At 42.8% G+C, this 21,063-nt stretch overlaps 2 protein-coding genes across 2 annotated transcripts in view; both read right to left on the reverse strand.

Moving 5' to 3' along the window:
• The window catches only part of LOC124148791 (ras-related and estrogen-regulated growth inhibitor-like), a 46,760-nt gene extending 39,234 nt beyond the window's left edge, over window positions 1-7,526 (reverse strand). The window contains exon 1 of the mRNA XM_048386388.1: window positions 7,385-7,526. The gene's annotated coding sequence lies outside the window, so the exon portion shown is untranslated. The remainder of the gene's footprint in view (window positions 1-7,384) is intronic.
• LOC125374682 (T-box transcription factor TBX6-like) lies at window positions 801-20,286 on the reverse strand. The gene is made up of 5 exons (XM_048385909.1): window positions 20,225-20,286; window positions 2,383-2,983; window positions 1,980-2,177; window positions 1,269-1,774; window positions 801-942 (listed from the first exon to the last, which is right to left on the reverse strand). Exons 1-5 carry the CDS (start codon window positions 20,284-20,286, stop codon window positions 801-803), a joined length of 1,509 nt encoding a protein of 502 aa, XP_048241866.1.
• Between the last annotated feature and the right edge of the window lie 777 nt (window positions 20,287-21,063).

Raw genomic sequence — 21,063 nt, forward strand, 5'->3', positions numbered from 1 at the left:
ATGAGTGCTGGCTGCTAGAGCTGAGAATGGGATGAGTACTGTCTGCTAGAGCTGAGAAGGGGATGAGTGCTGTCTGCTAGAGCTGAGAAGGGGTGAGTATAGGCTGCTAGAGCTGGGCAGGGGATGAGTGCTGGCTGCTAGAGCTGAGAATGGGATGAGTACTGTCTGCTAGAGCTGAGAAGGGGATGAGTGCTGTCTGCTAGAGCTGAGAAGGGGTGAGTATAGGCTGCTAGAGCTGGGAAGGGGATGAGTACTGGCTGCTAGAGCTGAGAAGGGGTGAGTACTGGCTGCTAGAGCTGGGAAGGGGATGAGTACTGGCTGATAGAGCTGGAAAGGGGGTGAGTACTGGCTGCTAGAGCTGGGAAGGGGATGAGTACTGGCTGCTAGAGCTGGGAAGGGGATGAGTACTGGCTGATAGAGCTGGAAAGGGGATGAGTACTGGCTGCTAGAGCTGGGAAGGGGATGAGTACTGGCTGCTAGAGCTGGGAAGGGGATGAGTACTGGCTGCTAGAGCTGAGAAGGGGTGAGTACTGGCTGCTAAAGCTGGGAAGGGGATGAGTACTGGCTGATAGAGATGGGAAGGGTGTGAGTACTGGCTGCTAGAGCTGAGAAGGGGTGAGTATAGGCTGATAGAGCTGGAAGGGGATGAGTACTGGCTGATAGAGCTGGGAAGGGTGTGAGTACTGGCTGCTAGAGCTGGGAAGGGTGTGAGTACTGGCTGCTAGAGCTGGGAAGGGGATGAGTACTGGCTGATAGAGCTGGGAAGGGGATGAGTACTGGCTGCTAGAGCTGGAAGGGGATCAGTACTGGCTGATAGAGCTGGGAAGGGGATCAGTACTGGCTGATAGATCTGGGAAGGGTGTGAGTACTGGCTGATAGAGCTGGAAGGGGATCAGTACTGGCTGATAGATCTGGGAAGGGGATGAGTACTGGCTGATAGAGCTGGAAGGGGATCAGTACTGGCTGATAGAGCTGGGAAGGGTGTGAGTACTGGCTGATAGAGCTGGGAAGGGTGTGAGTACTGGCTGCTAGAGCTGGGAAGGGGATGAATACTGGCTGCTAGAGCTGGGAAGGGGATGAGTACTGGCTGCTAGAGCTGGAAGGGGATCAGAACTGGCTGATAGAGCTGGAAGGGGATCAGTACTGGCTGATAGAGCTGGGAAGGGTGTGAGTACTGGCTGATAGAGCTGGGAAGGGTGTGAGTACTGGCTGATAGAGCTGGCAAGGGGATGAGTACTGGCTGATAGAGCTGGGAAGGGGATCAGTACTGGCTGATAGATCTGGGAAGGGTGTGAGTACTGGCTGATAGAGCTGGAAGGGGATCAGTACTGGCTGATAGAGCTGGGAAGGGTGTGAGTACTGGCTGATAGAGCTGGGAAGGGTGTGAGTACTGGCTGCTAGAGCTGGGAAGGGTGTGAGTACTGGCTGATAGAGCTGGGAAGGGGATCAGTACTGGCTGATAGAGCTGGAAGGGTGTGAGTACTGGCTGATAGAGCTGGGAAGGGTGTGAGTACTGGCTGATAGAGCTGGGAAGGGTGTGAGTACTGGCTGATAGAGCTGGGAAGGGGATCAGTACTGGCTGATAGAGATGGAAAGGGGATGAGTACTGGCTGATAGAGCTGGGAAGGGTGTGAGTACTGGCTGATAGAGCTGGGAAGGGGATCAGTACTGGCTGATAGAGATGGAAAGGGGATGAGTACTGGCTGATAGAGCTGGGAAGGGTGTGAGTACTGGCTGATAGAGCTGGGAAGGGGGTGAGTACTGGCTGATAGAGCTGGGAAGGGGATGAGTATTGGCTGATAGAGCTGGGAAGGGTGTGAGTACTGGCTGATAGAGCTGGGAAGGGGATGAGTACTGGCTGATAGAGCTGGGAAGGGGATCAGTACTGGCTGATAGAGATGGAAAGGGGATGAGTACTGGCTGATAGAGCTGGGAAGGGGATCAGTACTGGCTGATAGAGCTGGGAAGGGTGTGAGTACTGGCTGATAGAGCTGGGAAGGGTGTGAGTACTGGCTGATAGAGCTGGGAAGGGTGTGAGTACTGGCTGATAGAGCTGGGAAGGGGATCAGTACTGGCTGATAGAGATGGAAAGGGGATGAGTACTGGCTGATAGAGCTGGGAAGGGTGTGAGTACTGGCTGATAGAGCTGGGAAGGGTGTGAGTACTGGCTGATAGAGCTGGGAAGGGGATGAGTATTGGCTGATAGAGCTGGGAAGGGTGTGAGTACTGGCTGATAGAGCTGGGAAGGGGATGAGTACTGGCTGATAGAGCTGGGAAGGGGATCAGTACTGGCTGCTAGAGCTGGGAAGGGTGTGAGTACTGGCTGATAGAGCTGGGAAGGGTGTGAGTACTGGCTGATAGAGCTGGGAAGGGTGTGAGTACTGGCTGATAGAGCTGGGAAGGGTGTGAGTACTGGCTGATAGAGCTGGGAAGGGGATCAGTACTGGCTGATAGAGATGGAAAGGGGATGAGTACTGGCTGATAGAGCTGGGAAGGGTGTGAGTACTGGCTGATAGAGCTGGGAAGGGGATCAGTACTGGCTGATAGAGATGGAAAGGGGATGAGTACTGGCTGATAGAGCTGGGAAGGGTGTGAGTACTGGCTGATAGAGCTGGGAAGGGGATCAGTACTGGCTGATAGAGATGGAAAGGGGATGAGTACTGGCTGATAGAGCTGGGAAGGGTGTGAGTACTGGCTGATAGAGCTGGCAAGGGGATGAGTATTGGCTGATAGAGCTGGGAAGGGTGTGAGTACTGGCTGATAGAGCTGGGAAGGGGATGAGTACTGGCTGATAGAGATGGGAAGGGTGTGAGTACTGGCTGATAGAGCTGGGAAGGGGATCAGTACTGGCTGATAGAGATGGAAAGGGGATGAGTACTGGCTGATAGAGCTGGGAAGGGTGTGAGTACTGGCTGATAGAGCTGGGAAGGGGATCAGTACTGGCTGATAGAGATGGAAAGGGGATGAGTACTGGCTGCTAGAGCTGGAAAGGGGATGAGTACTGGCTGATAGAGCTGGGAAGGGTGTGAGTACTGGCTGATAGAGCTGGGAAGGGTGTGAGTACTGGCTGATAGAGCTGGGAAGGGGATGAGTACTGGCTGATAGAGCTGGGAAGGGGATGAGTACTGGCTGATAGAGCTGGGAAGGGGATGAGTATTGGCTGATAGAGCTGGGAAGGGGATGAGTATTGGCTACTAGAATTGGAAAGGGGATCAGTACTGGCTGATAGAGCGAAAAGGGGGATGAGTACTGGTTGCTAGAGCTGGAAAGGGGACGAGTACTGGCTGCTAGAGCTGGAAAGGGGGATGAGTACTGGTTGCTAGAGCTGGAAAGGGGACGAGTACTGGCTGCTAGAGCTGGAAAGGGGGATGAGTACTGGTTGCTAGATCTGGAAAGGGGATTAGTACTGGTTGCTAGAGATGGAAAGGGGGTGAGTACTGGCTGCTAGATCTGGAAAGGGGACGAGTACTGGCTGCTAGATCTGGAAAGGGGGTGAGTACTGGCTGCTAGAGCTGGAAAGGGGGTGAGTACTGGCTGCTAGAGCTGGAAAGGGGACGAGTACTGGCTGCTAGAGCTGGAAAGGGGACGAGTACTGGCTGCTAGAGCTGGAAAGGGGGTGAGTACTGGCTGCTAGAGCTGAAAAGGGGACGAGTACTGGCTGCTAGAGCTGGAAAGGGGATGAGTATAGGCTGCTAGAGCTGGAAAGGGGGTGAGTACTGGCTGCTAGAGCTGAAAAGGGGACGAGTACTGGCTGCTAGAGCTGGAAAGGGGACGAGTACTGGCTGCTAGAGCTGGGAAGGGGATGAGTACTGGCTGCTAGAGCTGGGAAGGGGACGAGTATAGGCTGCTAGAGCTGGGAAGGGGACGAGTATAGGCTGCTAGAGCTGGGAAGGGGTGAGTACTGGCTGCTAGATCTGGAAAGGGGGTGAGTACTGGCTGCTAGAGCTGGAAAGGGGACGAGTACTGGCTGCTAGAGCTGGAAAGGGGGTGAGTACTGGCTGCTAGAGCTGGAAAGGGGGTGAGTACTGGCTGCTAGAGCTGGAAAGGGGACGAGTACTGGCTGCTAGAGCTGGAAAGGGGGTGAGTACTGGCTGCTAGAGATGGAAAGGGGATTAGTACTGGCTGATAGAGTTGGGAAGGGGATGAGTACTGGCTGCTAGAGATCGAAAGGGGATTAGTACTGGCTGCTAGAGCTGGAAAGGGGACGAGTACTGGCTGCTAGAGCTGGGAAGGGGATTAGTACTGGCTGCTAGAATTGGAAAGGGGATCAGTACTGGCTGATAGAGCTGGAAATGGGGTGAGTACTGGTTGCTAGAGCTGGAAAGGGGGTGAGTACTGGCTGCTAGAGATCGAAAGGGGGTGAGTACTGGCTGCTAGAGCTGGAAAGGGGATGAGTACTGGCTGCTAGATCTGGAAAGGGGGTGAGTACTGGCTGCTAGATCTGGAAAGGGGGTGAGTACTGGCTGCTAGATCTAGGTAGGTGGTGAGTGCTGGCTGCTAGAGCTGGGAAGGGGCGAGTACTGGCCGCTAGAGCTGGAAAGGGGACAAGTATTGGCTGCTAGATCTGGAAAGGGGGTGAGTACTGGCTGCTAGATCTAGGTAGGTGGTGAGTGCTGGCTGCTAGAGCTGGGAAGGGGCGAGTACTGGCCGCTAGAGCTGGAAAGGGGACAAGTATTGGCTGCTAGATCTGGAAAGGGGGTGAGTACTGGCTGCTAGATCTAGGTAGGTGGTGAGTGCTGGCTGCTAGAGCTGGAAAGGGGGTGAGTGCTGGCCGCTAGAGCTGGAAAGGGGACGAGTACTGGCTGCTAGATCTGGAAATGGGGTGAGTACTGGCCGCTAGAGCTGGAAAGGGGACGAGTACTGGCCGCTAGAGCTGGAAAGGGGACAAGTATTGGCTGCTAGATCTGGAAAGGGGGTGAGTACTGGCTGCTAGATCTAGGTAGGTGGTGAGTGCTGGCTGCTAGAGCTGGAAAGGGGATGAGTGTCGGCTGCTAGAGCTGGGAAGGGGTGAGAATGGGATGGGGGTTCTGTAGGAGAGACCGACAGCACCAGTGTTTATTTTTGAAACACGCTTCATCAACCCCACAACTGATTAAGATTAATGTTAGGGACTGCGTGATTCTGTACACTCCAATACACATATCACTCGCAGCTGTTCCGTTACTGCAGTGATCTACTAGAACACGTTTTCAGATAACCAGGTGTCATGTATCGACCGAACGCACCCAGTGACATCATGTGAGAATACCTTCAGAGACAGGAAGATTGGGAAGTTTGATTTAAGTAAGGGAGTGAGTGTGTTGGGTTCAATACCTCTTTGTCATGGCGTGTCAGCTTAATGTGGGAGGAAAGCCCGAAGTAATGCAGGTCTTAAACATTTGTGTGAAACCTACGAGTACGGGTATGGTGCCGATATACCTATATACCCATATACTAATAATCAGGACGAACCGGGATTCGAACCCGCGATCATAGGTTTCCATCACTCCCAAGGGTCGCAACTTAGAATGTTAATTCAATGTGATATGTCCTACTATAAGGTGCATCCTAATCCTAAACTTGCCATCAAAAGACTTGTTAGATAATTAATCGTTTGAACGGTTTTAAGGGAAATAAATAATTCCAATACTTGTGAAAATGCCAACATGCCTGCTATACTCAACACGTCAATCCACACGCCCCCCCCCCCCCCCCCCCCCCCCCATACAGCTGTGCGTGAAAGATTGTGCTTCATACAATCGTTTACACGGAGCTGAGACAAAGATTTACGTCAAGAGTCTGACAGCCTGGTCGTTTAAATGGCAGACAGTTAAACATGCATGTTATTGTTTAGTTTTTGCAATTAACCAAACTTTAAATTGTACTCGAGGACCTCAGACACGCCAGGGCTTAAACATGCGCAAGAATTTTCGGGATGCTCCAAAAGCTGATGGAAAGAGAGTGACAAAAGCGAGCCACGCCTTCAACCTTGAGTGAGTGAGTATACTCCCCTAGGCGCTGAGAATGAAACACTGATCAGCTGACAGGGATAATACTACACTGTATTAGTAGCAGGAGTAGTAGTAGCAGTAGTAGTGGTAGTAGTAGTAGTAGCAGTAGTAGTAGTAGTAGTAGTTGTCGTAGTAGTAGTAGTTTTCACTAATTCTTAATTTGTATATCATTATCATTATTATTATTATTATTATTAGTGCGTTGTATCATGGCTTCTATATACGTATCAGAATACTTCATGTGTGTACATATAAACACGAGTTGTAACACGCCACGCCTTCAACCTTGAGTGAGTGAGTATACTCCCCAAGGCGCTGAGAATGAAACACCGATCAGCTGACAGGGATAATACTATTAGTAGCAGGAGTAGAAGTAGTAGTAGCAGTAGTAGTAGTAGTAGTAGTAGTAGTGGTAGTAGTAGTAGTAGTGGTAGTAGTAGTGGTAGTAGTAGTAGTAGTAGTAGTGGTAGTAGTAGTAGTAGTGGTAGTAGTAGTAGTAGTAGTGGTAGTAGTGGTAGTAGTAGTAGAAGTGGTAGTAGTAGTAGTAGTGGTAGTAGTAGTAGTAGTGGTAGTAGTAGTGGTAGTAGTAGTAGTGGTAGTAGTAGTGGTAGTAGTAGTAGTAGTAGTAGTGGTAGTAGTAGTAGTAGTGGTAGTAGTAGTAGTAGTAGTAGTAGTAGTGGTAGTAGTAGTAGTAGTAGTGGTAGTAGTAGTAGTAGTGGTAGTAGTAGTAGCTGTTTTCACTAATTCTTATATTGTATATTTTTATTATTATTATTAGTGCGTTGTATCATGGCTTCTATATACGTATCAGAATACTTCATGTGTGTACATATAAACACGAGTTGTAACAGCATCAAGTGTATAATTGATGTTTCGCTATTCCGAGTGACGCGTTTCCTGGCAGTTTGATACAGACTCCGCATCTTAGACAGTGTTCCCACGACAACCAACATCCCTTGTAAGACCGACCGCCTCCGTGGCCTAGTGGTAGAGTGTTCACCCGGGGAGCGGAAGGCCAGGCGTTCGATCCCCGACAGCGTCATACTAAAAGACGTTAAAAGATGGTACTTGATGTTACCCTGTCTGGCGCTCGGCATTAAGGGGCTAAAACAAGGACTGGTCAGCTCGGAGTCAGTATACTGTGTCTGAGAGGAGTATTCATAATAAACAACGGCATTGTATCTCAGTGGGCTAGCGCTATAAAATCGGCATTAGTCCGGACTAGTACAAGCAGCCACACACTCCTGAATTCACGTCGTAACATATAAGTGCAATTATCTTGGACGCGACGTCAAAACCCATTTCACCTCACCTTGTTATTTTTCCCTACCTTCAAACACCTTCACATTATCCTTGTTTCCTAAACAAAATCGACAAAAATAATTTTAACATACCAGGTGTTTCTTCTAATGCTGCACCCACGTGCCGGGTGCCTCTGATCCCGAGATAAGCTGTACAATGACTGAGCCCTTCATACAAATTCCAAAGCGATGGGATGGTTTACACAGGAAATAACGTTTACGCGATGGTCACAACACAAATAGCGCACACGCATCATGACAAGTGAACTAGTTCCCCGTGTACCGTAAATACCGATATCCTTTTGTTTATGTTCGTGTCGTTCGCGCGCGATTTGGCCATTGGAGAGAAATATTTTTGTTCGTGATTAGGTAAATATTATGGTTTAAGTACACAATAACGTTCCACGGAGGCACGTTATATGAATAACAGGGTCATAATTTCCTTAAATGACCTTAATTATCAACATACCCAAACAGACAACCCTGATGCCTGAATTGCATGTGAACGTAGGTACCCATTAACGTTTGTTTAATTGTTTGTTTATTGTTTAACGCCTAACCCAACAATATTCATATATGAAAAGAAATGTACTGAAGGTCAACGGTCTGAAGTATTCATAATCATTAATGTAGAACAGTGAGTCGGAACATGACTTGGTTGCCCCTGACAACTGAAATGGCACTATCAAACAATCATTTTGACATTTGTGTATTTTACACAAAACACACTATTAATTTGTTTTACTCGATTATTTTCAGACCGCCGTCATGTAGCTGGACTATTGCTGAGTGCGGCGTTAAACAACAAACAAAACAAAACCTATAATGGTAAACCTAAAGAAACCCGGTACATCACTTAAGAGAGGCCACACTCGGGTCAATTGACAGGCATTACAAGTTTGATCCAAGTCACTCTATTGCCTCTATTTGGATCCAGAACATTTAAAGTTTATGTTGTGTATCAATCTTGATGTGAAAGAGATAACTGTAGGGAGATCCTGGAACAGTTACACACAGGTGCAAATACAACGTTTGAAAACGACTGGATATAGGCGCTATAGTGTGTGGAGTGTAGCCACCCCCCCCCCCCCCCCCCCCCCCACCCCCCCCCCCCCCACCCCCCCACACCCCACCCTTAATGTCTTGCGCATGCAATGCATATCTATATACAAATCGTACTCGATATAACAAGTCAAAGATATCTACCACTGTGGCATTTCTCTTTCTCACAATTTAAACCAGCTCTTAATGAGTCTCTACAGAACTCAAAATAGTATTAGTGAGATTTGAAAAAAAAACAGCCGTTAAATTTGAAAAACAATATCAGTTAAATTTGAGGGGAAAAATACAGCTAAATTTGAAAAAAATATATTCAGCTTATTTTGTTTAGTAAAAGACTGCCGTCCTTTGTGTAATGTCGATCAATCTTGAATTACTGATCACTGAGGTACGAAAACCGGAATAACATTTATCCTTTAGTACAGCCTTGGGGAGATTAGACAACCAGTGGGTTGTGACTTTTGCAAGTTATAATTCGGCAGTATAGTTGATGCGGCGCGAAATACATGTAGGTAACGTGTCTACGTCCATCGAAGTCATCGCAGGCACGGCGGACAGCGTTATACTGCCCTGCTGGAGATTCATGTATAAACAAGACAGTGAACTGAGGGTATAAAACCTGGTCCAGACCTCTGACCCTAGAATCGTCCCAGTGTGTCGCTAACGTACACTGTGAATCTCAGCACAGGGTGACTGCAGCTTGGGGGTCAGTTTGACCAGCGAGCGCAACCCAACAACCCAACAACTCACAGTCAGTTCTATCCAATGTGTACACCCAAAGCTGAGATAATACTATGGGTGGGGTTATTTACTGACGTTTAAATCTTTGAAAGAAATGTTTCAAAATCATATAATGATTTTATTTCTTCACCTCTGGCATTTTTCCTTTGGAAACTTCAAAACTTAAACCACATGAAAAGGACTGTTTTTATTACAAACTTATATTCTTATTGTTTTCATTACATTACGTACATTATCTTAATCTGATTAGGACGGTCGGGAAGCCTAGTGGTTAAAGCGTTCGCTCGTCACGCCGAAGACCCGGGTTCGATTCCCTACATGGGTACAATGTGTGAAGCCCATTTCTGGTGTCCCCCGCCGTGATATTGCTGGAATAGTGCTAAAAGCGGCGTAAAACCATGCTCACTCAATCACTCACTTAATCTGGTTAGTCGCTATATGGCTGAAATAATGCCGAAGCGACGTTAAATTTTAACTTATTCACTTAATCTGATAAACTAAAAGATTAACTGTCAGTGTACAGTATTCTTAATCGTGCATGTGCACAATGTACACAATGTACATGCAGTAAAGTCAGCTGCTTAAAACGCTTAAAAGATAATTCGCATTATCACAAGGATATGTAATGTTTTCTTTCATCTCACTGATCATCTTTTACAAACTATGTCAGCCATGGTGATATATTACATCGCTTGTGTCGGCCACCTGCGTCGATGATTGACATATGCCGCTGCGCTCTCACGTTTTGCACGTGCAACACGGGCACCTGTGATGTCAATTTCTCCGTTGCATTCCACCTGTCTGACTTTTCTTAAAATTACATTTTTTATCCATTCGAGTGAGTCAGTTACGTTGAAAAATCATGTTAAAAATTTAAAAAGATGTTATTGGTGTAGATAACTTGTGAATCTGTGGTTTATTTCATAGAAGCACATGTTTCTTTTATTATTTGATGACCTATCATTAAAAACTTGGAAGATATGAGTATGATAAGACATGTACTTTCATTTAATTGAACTATTTACACTCTGTGTAATTTTGATCTTGACAACATGAAAAAGGATTTTTAAAGAGGTTTTTAGTAACGTTTCCCAGTTCGCATACTCCGTATATATATGAGGGTTGGAAAGTTTATTTGTGTAAATGTGTGTTTTAATAAGGAGGACAACTTAAAGCAATTTCAGTCTGCTCTCGTCCAAAATTGTTGTTAACATGGGAAATACGCACGGCAAATAGGATAGTTTTACTCTCTAATCATCCGGGTACTCTGGACCGACGACCCGGGATAAACCAGAGATATTTTTTGTGAACACTTGACTGTCTACCTGGTTTATCGATGGATTGGTATTGGTTGATTGGGTGTCTCCTATCAGTGACTACTTTCGTCGATTGGGTAAACAAACATGGCGACTAAATGATTTTTTTAAGGGAGCGTTCAACTGATGAAGATGGTATAATTATTTCACGTATTAAAAAACTCAGTGTAAATCTCTGTATATATGTATATCGAAACCCGTCAGTCACAAAGGCTCGAATAGGTCTTCAGCAACCCATGCTTGCCGTAAAAAGGCGACTATGCTTTTCGTAAGAGGCGACTGACGGGATTGGGTGGTCAGGCTCGAGGTGGTTGATGCAAGTCATCGATCCCAATTACGTGGATCGTCTAGTCCAGACTCGATAACTTACAGATCGCCGTCATGCAGCTGAAATATTGCTGTGTGTGGCGTTAAACAACAAACAAACCCAAAGCAAACTTTATCGATAAGTGCTGATATCTTGACATATCATGTCAAAAGGGGACGAAGCACCCACAGGGGCTCCTATTGGAGATAATACGGTGTATTTTTTCTCTCAACGTCACCTTGAGGTGGCTTCCTTGAACCCAATCCCCGAGCACGCGCCTATTTATAAATATTATAAATATATCCCTACATGTGGAGCCGAAGTAAGTGATACAAAATACTATTGCCCCTCAGACAAGGAAGTGCAAGAGAGGTCACGTGGTAGTGGCACTTTTATACAAGGACGGAACCTCCAATGGCCGTTGTGTGGACATAATCTCGTTTATTACACCTGTCACAAACAATTGGTCCCAACATCCCCAACTAACTTGAACCATTTCCTAAGGACTATTAATACGCGGTCATCTCCGACTTACCACTGGAAATATACATCGTTATCCGAATAATATATTTTGGCGTACGTACTGTCGCGTGAGAAAGTGCCCGACACAATGTCTGAACAGAAAGGTATTTATAACATAAAATATATTTTGGCTTTGGTTTTTAAAGTAGGCGTGACGTTGGGTAGATGGGTAGGGTGATCATTTAATTTTGAAATCTGGACTAGACGAACCACTGGTTAAAATATGGCTAGGTGAGGTAAAATAGTGTTTAACTTCGTGTTCACGTTTGCTTCAATTGTATGACGAGGTGCATGCACGTGTGTGGCTGCTTGTACCAGGCTATGCCGCTGTTAAATTTTGGGTTGTTTGTTTGCTTGCTGTTTAGTGTCGCACTCAAACAAACCAGTCTGGAGTCTGGACCAGACAAACCAGTGGTGGAGAGAATGAGCAATAGTCTGTATGTGACCAAGACTGAAGTTCGGACAAGAATCACGTTATTCACGCCTTCATAACGTTATATTGTTGGTTGGTTGGTTTGTTGTTTAACGCCGCACACAGCAATATTCCAGCTATATGACGGCGGTCTGTAAATAATCAAGTCTGGAACAGACAATCCAGTGATTGACATCATGAGCATCGATCCACGCAATTGGGATCGATGACATGCATCAACCAAGTCAGCGAGCCTGACCACCCGATCCCGCTAGTCGCCTTTTACGACAAGCATAGTCGCCTTTTACGGTAAGCATGGGTTGCTGAAGACCTATTCTACCCCGGAATCTTCACGGGTACATAACGTTATATAAAAGTCTGATGCTGATTTTGCACTTGTCTTCACAAGCTGCCAGAGTGCAATTAAATGACCCCGATTGGATGTTGTTTTATGCTTGCAGCAGCCAATACCCCGTAAAGATCCGGAGTAGAATAGGTCTTCAGCAACCCAAACTTGTCATAAGAGGCGACTATGCTTGTCGCAAGAGGCGATAAACTGGATCGGGGGGGGGGGGGGGGGGGGGGGGGGGGGGGCAGGCTCACTGGCTTGGTTGATGCACGTCATCGTATCTCAATTGCTCATGATGGGTCGATGCTCATGATGTCAATCACTGAATTGTCTGGTCTAGACAGAATATTTGTCATCTTCCCGAGGCAAGAGAGTTAACCGACTATAAAAGTCCAGTTTCCACCCTTGCCGAACTAGGCTGGCATTATAAGAGTTACATTTTGGCTGGACAGACGAGTCTATGCATAGTCCAATCAATATCGCTCAACCAAATCGAAATCCGGTCCGTAAACTGTCGTGCAGATTTTGGTCGATTGCAGGATTTGCAAAGCATGTGCAATATAGATCTTGATTAGCGACTGATCTTCTTGACTGGGCAGCGCTATTTTGTTTGAAGCAAATGCAAGCGATACAAGGGGTGGAATCTGATTGGTCCAAAGGAGAGGCTTAGAGGGGACATTACTCGTAATAACCACTGGTGGCAATCGAGCCCAGGAATTCCAGCCTATTTCGGCAAGGGTGGAAACTGGACTTTTGTAGTCAGTTAACTCTCTTGCCTCGGGAAGATGTTATTTACAGACCTCCGTCATATAGCTGGACTATTGCTGAATGCGGCGTAAAACAACAAAGCATTTTTCTGCTTCCTAATGTCTATAGACGTTACTGCAAGGTATTCACAAAATAAATACAAGATACAATTGACTAGAGATGTGTTTATTCGTCATCTATAGAAAATATTTATCTAAATACAGTGTGAGACAATGTTAGAACAAAAATGGTTTAAATTATATAATAAATAGTCACATACAAAATCTGTAACATGTATGCCATACAATCTACGCTATACAGTGCCGTCAAACACTGAGGCCTCTGAGGATGGGTTAAATGACAAAACAAATTGCTGCATTATCTCCCCTTAAGAGTTCTTTTCACACCCAGGTTATTCTCTATTGCCAGGATTCAAATAACATTAAAATTCAATTATTTACTTCTAAACAAAATTTTGAGTCAAACTCATTAAAATAAGATCTTAGGACTCACTACTGCAACTTTGTTTAGTGGTAGGAGAACTAAGATCGGATTTTCATTTGATTTTGAATCAGAATTCTCTTAAACAAATAACTTACCGATTCTTACAAGTTTGCGAATTATTGATTATGTGCTTAGAACATTAAAATCTATCAACAACAAGCATATCCGTAAGTGATCATATTTACCTCAGTTTAATGAAATTTGTTATAAATGGACTTTCTCAAAATATTAATTTTGTTCTATATTTGTGAAGTTAAGGTTGAAAGATTAATGAGAATGTTATTTCGACTGATAGCAGTATACTAAAACCAATGACTGCGTAAACACGTGTGTCTTTGATTGGTCAACATTTGCAATAAAACCATCAGCAGAGCAATTAATTCGAATTTATCTCAAACTGACATTATGTTTTATAAAATGTAGCCAATTCATTTCACACTCAAAGACCCTATGCCACCATGTTACCTCTTTCTTTGATTAACACAACATCAACTTATATTGAGATTCTTTAACCCACACATTGTTATGACAGAACATATGCCCATCTCCGCTGATCTTCTGGAATCATATTTTTAAAAGAATAGGCTGTCGGTCACTTGTGCCAAATTTATTTGAGTTTCAGAGCCAAGTAATTATTATTAGTTTCTATAATGGCTAACACTACAATCTAAAGCACCCATTGTTCAATTAAAGGTCCAGCTATGAAACATGTTTGGTTGTAATTCATTCAACCTAGTTATTTTGTTGTAAACACACTTGGAATGATGAACTGGAGCAGAATTATTTTTTTTAAAAACAAAAAATTAAAGAATTAAAGTTTGTTAGTTTGAATATAACTCCTCTTTATAATAAAATACTTAGTATTATGAGATTTGTGAGGAAAGAGAGTAACCTCCCTTTAGGAATAGATAAACAAGCTTAATTTAAATTCATTTTTTAAATAAACATGTCATCAACCGCTTCCTGTAATTCGTAATACTATTATTTTGCACATATATTTGGCAGATTATTAATGAAATTTAGAAATATTATTTTAAGGGTCAGCATATACCTAAACCTAATAACAAAGGCCAACACAGTTCGGAGTAACAGCAACGTCATGATACAGCATCTACTTTGGCAATTGTGAAAACAATTACAGTTGAACAACCAAGGATGTAAGGGTGACAATGAATTTCGAGCACTGTGATGAAGAGTATGATGCATAACGTGAATCATTGATGGAGAAATATGGTGTTAACGTGTTGATATTATGGAATGAAAACAATGTACACATTATATAATGAAATATTAATATTAGTGAAAAATTCAGATCAAAGAAATTGTTACTTCATTCATCTTACTATATTTTAATGAAACACATAACTGGATACTGAGGAATTGATATAAAAATTAATTAATCAAAACATTGTTAACTTTAATGAACAAAAAGGCACCAAAGTCATACAAAATTCAATAAGTCACACACATGAAATGAATGTATATATAAAACAAATTGACACATTTGTTATTTTATCAAACATTAGAATGAGCGAGTTAGGTTTAACACCGCTTTGAACAGTATTCCAGTCATATTACAGGTGTGTTAGCTTAATGGAGAAGGAAAGCCGTAAGTGACGGAGGTCTTAGACGCTTACCACTTTGGTGAAACCCACAAGCACGAGTATGGTGCTAACAAACCTAGAAACATAATCAGGGCGAACAAGGATTCGAACCCGAGATCACAGGTTTCTCGCATGTCCAAGGGACGCAAATCTGCACTGTGAATTGCGGCGCCTTAGATGTCTGGGCCACCCATGCCCCCATCCAACTATTTCAGTGCAGGTATTATACAAACATTCTGAAATATCTTTCACTTTTGAAAATGAACTTGGAATATATTTACATTGGTTCTACTTCAATACATGTCAATAAAATCAAAAAGGATACAATCCTTTGGATGTTTCATCATCTTCTCATGATAATTGCTTCAAATATTTACACAGTACAAAAGAGAAATATATCATGTAATGGAAGTTAAATTGACTGTTGTTTACAGTTTAAAATACTTTTCCACAAATACATATTTCATGAAAGGGCATTGTTTTACAGGAGGAACTATGCTCAGTTATCAAAGGTACCAAATCTGCATTATAGTATCTTAAATACCCTTGCCCATTCACTGTCTTTGTCTTGAGCCTCATTTGAATAATGTTATAAATAGCCAGCCAATCAAATGAATCAGATGGATGAGAGAAATTCTCTTTTAAGTAAGTGGTAAGTAACAAAGTGGTCCAGGGTATTTATCACAATGGCTTGGCTTGGCTTGGCTTGGATTGCTTGGTTGGTTGGTTGGTTGGTTTGTTGTTTAACGCTGCACTCAGCAATATTCCAGCTATATGACAGCGGTCTGTAAATAATCGAGTCTGGACCAGACAATCCAGTGATTAATTTCATGAGCATCGATCCACGCGATTGGGATCGATGACATGCATCAACCAAGTCTGTCTGTTACGAGACATAATACCCTGGATCACTTGGGATGAGAAGAAACAAGCTGTTATAAAATGTATTAAATTCCTTATGTCTATCATCATATACAGATTTCTCAGTAGGGATAATGCATAATTACACCATGTGTTTACAGGTCTGTAGCTCTTTGAAGACAAGCAAATACTCACAATACTTCTAAATAATGAAACATCACTATAATGATAAATGTAACCATGGCAACATATCAAGTAAACAAGTATATTTCTAAATACTATGTACAGCATAACTGAATCTTAGTCTGTCAATAAATATTTCATGACGACAAATATTGCACTTCAAATAATTCCCAAATTCATGTGGGTTGGAAACTTAAACCTCATTATAATTAACAGTTGTTATCAATATTTCTGTACTCTCTTTGTTAATCTGTGTTAAATCTCCCAACCTCTGCAGGCACACCGAGATGTGACGACCTGGCCTCATCTGGGGTTACTACACCCCATCATCCCTTCCTGTTTCAGCTGTTCAACTACTGGGGGCTACGCATTGACCAATCAGATGTGTGCTGATGTGATTTACTATTCACTCATTGGCTACAAATCCTAAAATGCTTTTATACACCAGTCTTTTCCCGATTCACTTTCACATACATATATTTTCTTTCATCGTAGGTGATGATGAACAAGGATTTTAGACCCAGTACTGGTTTTGCCAAAAAGGAAAGATAAAAAACAATTGGCTAAAAAGGAAAGATAAAAAACACAACAATTGGCTAAAAAGTGAAACACTTATGTTAAATGACTGAGTGAGTATGGTTTTAAGTCGCTTTTAGCAATATTCCAGCTGGGGGACACCAGAAATGGACTTCACACATTGTACCCATGTGGGGATTTGAACCCGGGTCTTCAGCCTGACGAGCGAACACTTTAACCACTAGGCTTCCCCACGGCCCCTTTTATGGTAAATGAACAAATGAGACTGTGGTCAACACTGCAGACTAGACAATTCTTACCAACCAAATCTTGTGTCCACATCTCCAACATGTCTACTAGTGGTTCTTCTGCTCTACATTACACTTGAGAATCACAGGTGTCGTGATTCACCATGAATCTAACCAGCCGATACAACACAATGATTCACGTTTTAAATCAATATTGATTTCCTAAAAGCCTTAAACCTGCCTTACACCTAATGGATCCTGTATTAACTGCACATATTCCATGAGATAAAATACTGTAAAAGATCGTATTATAATATCAGTATAATTTTAGCCAAAAATTAATCAGTCATGCAATGAAAACAAAGTAGTAGATAGCAACAAGCTCTCGTCAGCTGTGCCACATGCACAAATTAAATATGGTGACTTAAGTACAGCAATGTGTATTGATACCCGAGATAGGTGTATCATGACACCTCTATAAGAAAATATTTAATATCCATTTGATTCTTGTTTTAATGCTGCCCTCAGCAATATTCCTGCTATATGACAGTGGCCTGTAAATACTCAAGTCTGGACCAGACAATCCAGTGATCAATATCATGAGCACAATCCACTTCAACAGAGTACAAACACATGCAATCAACCAAGTCACCGAGCCTGACCACAAATCTATTTAGTCCCTTCCTAACCTGGGCCCCGTTCCACAAAGCGATCTTAGGGCTAAGTTGATTGTAACTCACTAAGTACACGATCTTAAATTTTGGTTACGATCAGCCGCCCGTTCCACAAAGCAATCTTAACCGAGAGAGTTGTAAGTTAAGATCAAAATGCTAAGTTGCTCCGGACCAACTTAGGATCGCTAAAATCAATCTTAAATATTGTACCATAACAACAAAGATGGCCATATTTCGACAATGCGTCGTCTGCTAAACATTACCAAGGGAGGCCACTCTTAGGGAAACTTTCGTATCTTCATGGCTGAAGATTCCGATCTTTGTTAAGATCGGCTACTTAAGAACTTGTAAAGTTACAATCGCCCTAAGATCGCTTTGTGGAACGGGCGTAAACTTTAGCTAAGACGATTTTATAATCGACGTAAGTCTCTAAGATTGATTGTAGTTACGATCGCTTTGTGGAACGGGGCCCTGGGGACCTCTTCTTACCCTGAAATACCCACAGGAGATTTGAGATTTCAACATGGGCCCTTTGCATTTAAAAGAATCAATAACATCACAACATATTTTCATTTTTCACTTCCATATGGTTTCTTGGACAACATACATATCAACAAATTCTCAAGCCATGTAACAAATGCCTACTAACAATTAGTAAAATATGATTCCAGGCTCAGGTACGACGACAAAAATCTGTCAGATTAAAAAAAAGATGCGTATCGTTCAAATGAAAATTGTTCATAAATGTAGCACTCTTGATATGCAATATTAACTGAGATTCTAAAACATATTCACCCTTAAACAAATGATACATGGGGGTGACATTCCTGGTAAAATGCATCTAAAAGTTTGACGTGAGCATGAAATCTTTGAACACAATACCTACAACACCGGTCAACAAACATGGCCGGCCCATCTGCAGGCAAACATCTGGATTTCTCGGAACAAGATGAAGGGACATTACATGAACTCTGTCAATGAGTGAGTAGGTCGGGTTTTGGGTAAGGGTTGCTTTGAACAGTATCTTGGTTCTAAACATACTTTTTGCTCCCTTCAATTTAATATACTTATCCTGGGGTGCCAGCGATACAAAACATGGATCCTCAAGTTTGAGACGTGTTTAGCTATTGGTACATATCAAACATGTGACCACAAAATTAATTTGGCAATTGGAATTGACAGCTCCCTCAAATAAAGTTAAGTCATGTCATCTGATTTGGAAAATTAATTCATTTCAAAATAATGAATCTAAAAGTTAAAAAAATGTTATAACTTAAAATTTCTAAAAAAAAGTTATCACAAACTAAATTAAGAATACACAATATACAAATAATGACCACGATTAATGATGATATGACACTATTTCTTCAATTATGCGTTCTTCACATCCTTGACCATGGACCAGTTGCTTCTACAGATATATTTTGGGTTTGATACGGATGACAGGATGCTATAAACAGTCTACAATCAAATCACACTCATGTGAGATGAATTCTCAGGGTAACCGATAATTGAGATGAGTCGTCACATTTATTGATTAAAAAACGTGTTGAATCTGATAAAAAATGATAGGATAATTGTGCCCCATACAATAACGATTGAAGCTGTGGAGTTCCTGTGATGCATACAAGGAAGTAAGTCCCTTGTTGGGAAAATATACTACTCTAAAGAAGTTAAGGAACACCGAGTTTTTCATATCATGACAAGCCAGAATCATATGAAACAAGTGAAATGAAATACTCATATCCCCCGCCAATATGACATGTCTGGTTGTGTGGAAGGCATTAGCCCCTGTGAACTATCAAAACGCACCAGTTTACCACTAGACCTATCTATGTGCCAAGTTTGGTGATTAAATATTGTAAGATTTTCACGATCTGTTTCGGAAAGGAGCACTACCACCATTTTCAGTCAAAGTCGTGGCCATGGAAACTCGAAAAAAATATTGAGTGAGTGAGTGAGTGAGTGAGTATGGTTTTACGCCGCTTTTAGCAATATTACAGCAATATCACAGCGGGGGACACCAGAAATGGGCTTCACACAATGTACGCATGTCAGGAATCGAACCCAGGTCTTCAGCGTGACGAGCGAACGCTTTAACCACTAGGCTACCCGACCGCCCCGCACCGTATAGATACTCACAAACACATCACCTATCTATATGCAAAGTTTAGTTAAGAAATCTCTCCTCGTTTTCTAAATCTCTATGGAAACGAAATGCGACCGATGGACAGCACCCATTCCTGTATCCCCCTTCCACTTCATGGCGGAGGAAAGAATTGGTGTTCTTTAACATCTCTGGAGTAGTATATTTGTTACGATGAAACAGATCATGTCCTCCAACAGCAATGGTTACTGGCAGCTGGTTGTTTCATATACCAAGTAAAAATTGACAATGAATGTCACAAAAGTCTTTGGTAAAACAATAACTAAGTACTTAAACAAACATTTCAAAACACATCATTAACAATACGGGTTACTTCACCAAAAAATGTCTCAAAAATACTGAAAAGTGCATCAACTTTGGTCAAACAACATAAATAACATATCTTATTCAAAGATATTGACATTTCAGTAACAATATTCGTAAATGTCGACAAATACGAAAAAATAAAATTACGTGATTAACAGGCAGATAATTAAGTTTAGGATTAAACTTATGGTGAATATAAGAACTTCCACTTGTTCTGACAAAATATTTCGTCTACAGACTCAATTCATTTGAAAATTTACAACCGCAAATCAGGTTTGATAAAATCTTGAACACACTCGCCATCATTTCATGAAGCACGTCACCGATTGTGACGTGGCAGTTTTGGGTCTTGCCCACAATAGCTCAACAATGACATGCACACAGCGATATCCAGTTCCCTTCGGATATATTTCTGACTGTACAAATGCTGCAATAAATTGGACTGGTTCCTGGTTGCACTTGAGCTGCAGCACCTTCATGTCCCCTTTGATCTATTGAAATAGCACTGATCTGTCCAGCGTCCATGACCTTGTTAATGAGACACACAACATGCTGCTGTGCATGACCAATGTACGGCGCCATAAACCGTACCACTTCCTGTGCACAATCCCAACAGCTTTCCCTCCAAATTTTTTATGTACTAAACAAAACAAAAAGTCTGATCATAAAGTACAATACTGGATTTTCCCCCATTTGGTAATCATGTTACATAGGATATGCTAAAGGACAAAATGGCTTCTGTCAAACTCAGAGTCCCAGTTCCATGTATCATGGCAACACCTCGAAAAGTATGCAGTCTGTATCCCCGATACCAGCTGAATGTTGCCATGTCTCCAGCCAGAAAGAGTTTCCTGTGTTATGTTTAGCATCAGCCGTTCGTTGAGTTAAAGTATTGAACGCTACCCAATACCAAGGCCACAGGAAATCGATTACTTGTTTTCCGATTCAATAGATTAAATGCATTTCGCTTCATGAGATTTTGTGAAAATGTTGGTGCTGGGTCTACCATTGGAAAGTATTACAGCCCTACCTTGTGGTGAACATGTGGTACAGATGGATGCAGATTGCCAAAATTTACAAATTTGGAAATCCACAAACCCATATATGGCACAATCTCATTAAAATCAGACCTTAGTTCTCGCTACCGCTAACCAAAGATCTGAGGACATCCCATTAGGGGTCACGTCAGAACGACCTTTCATCTGACCAATCAGTATGTTGCTTACCAGATTATGAAAGTGACAGTCGGAATGTGA

This window comes from Haliotis rufescens, unplaced genomic scaffold (assembly GCF_023055435.1).
Source record: "Haliotis rufescens isolate VD_foot unplaced genomic scaffold, xgHalRufe1.0.p SCAF_6, whole genome shotgun sequence".
Classification (NCBI taxonomy): domain Eukaryota; kingdom Metazoa; phylum Mollusca; class Gastropoda; order Lepetellida; family Haliotidae; genus Haliotis; species Haliotis rufescens.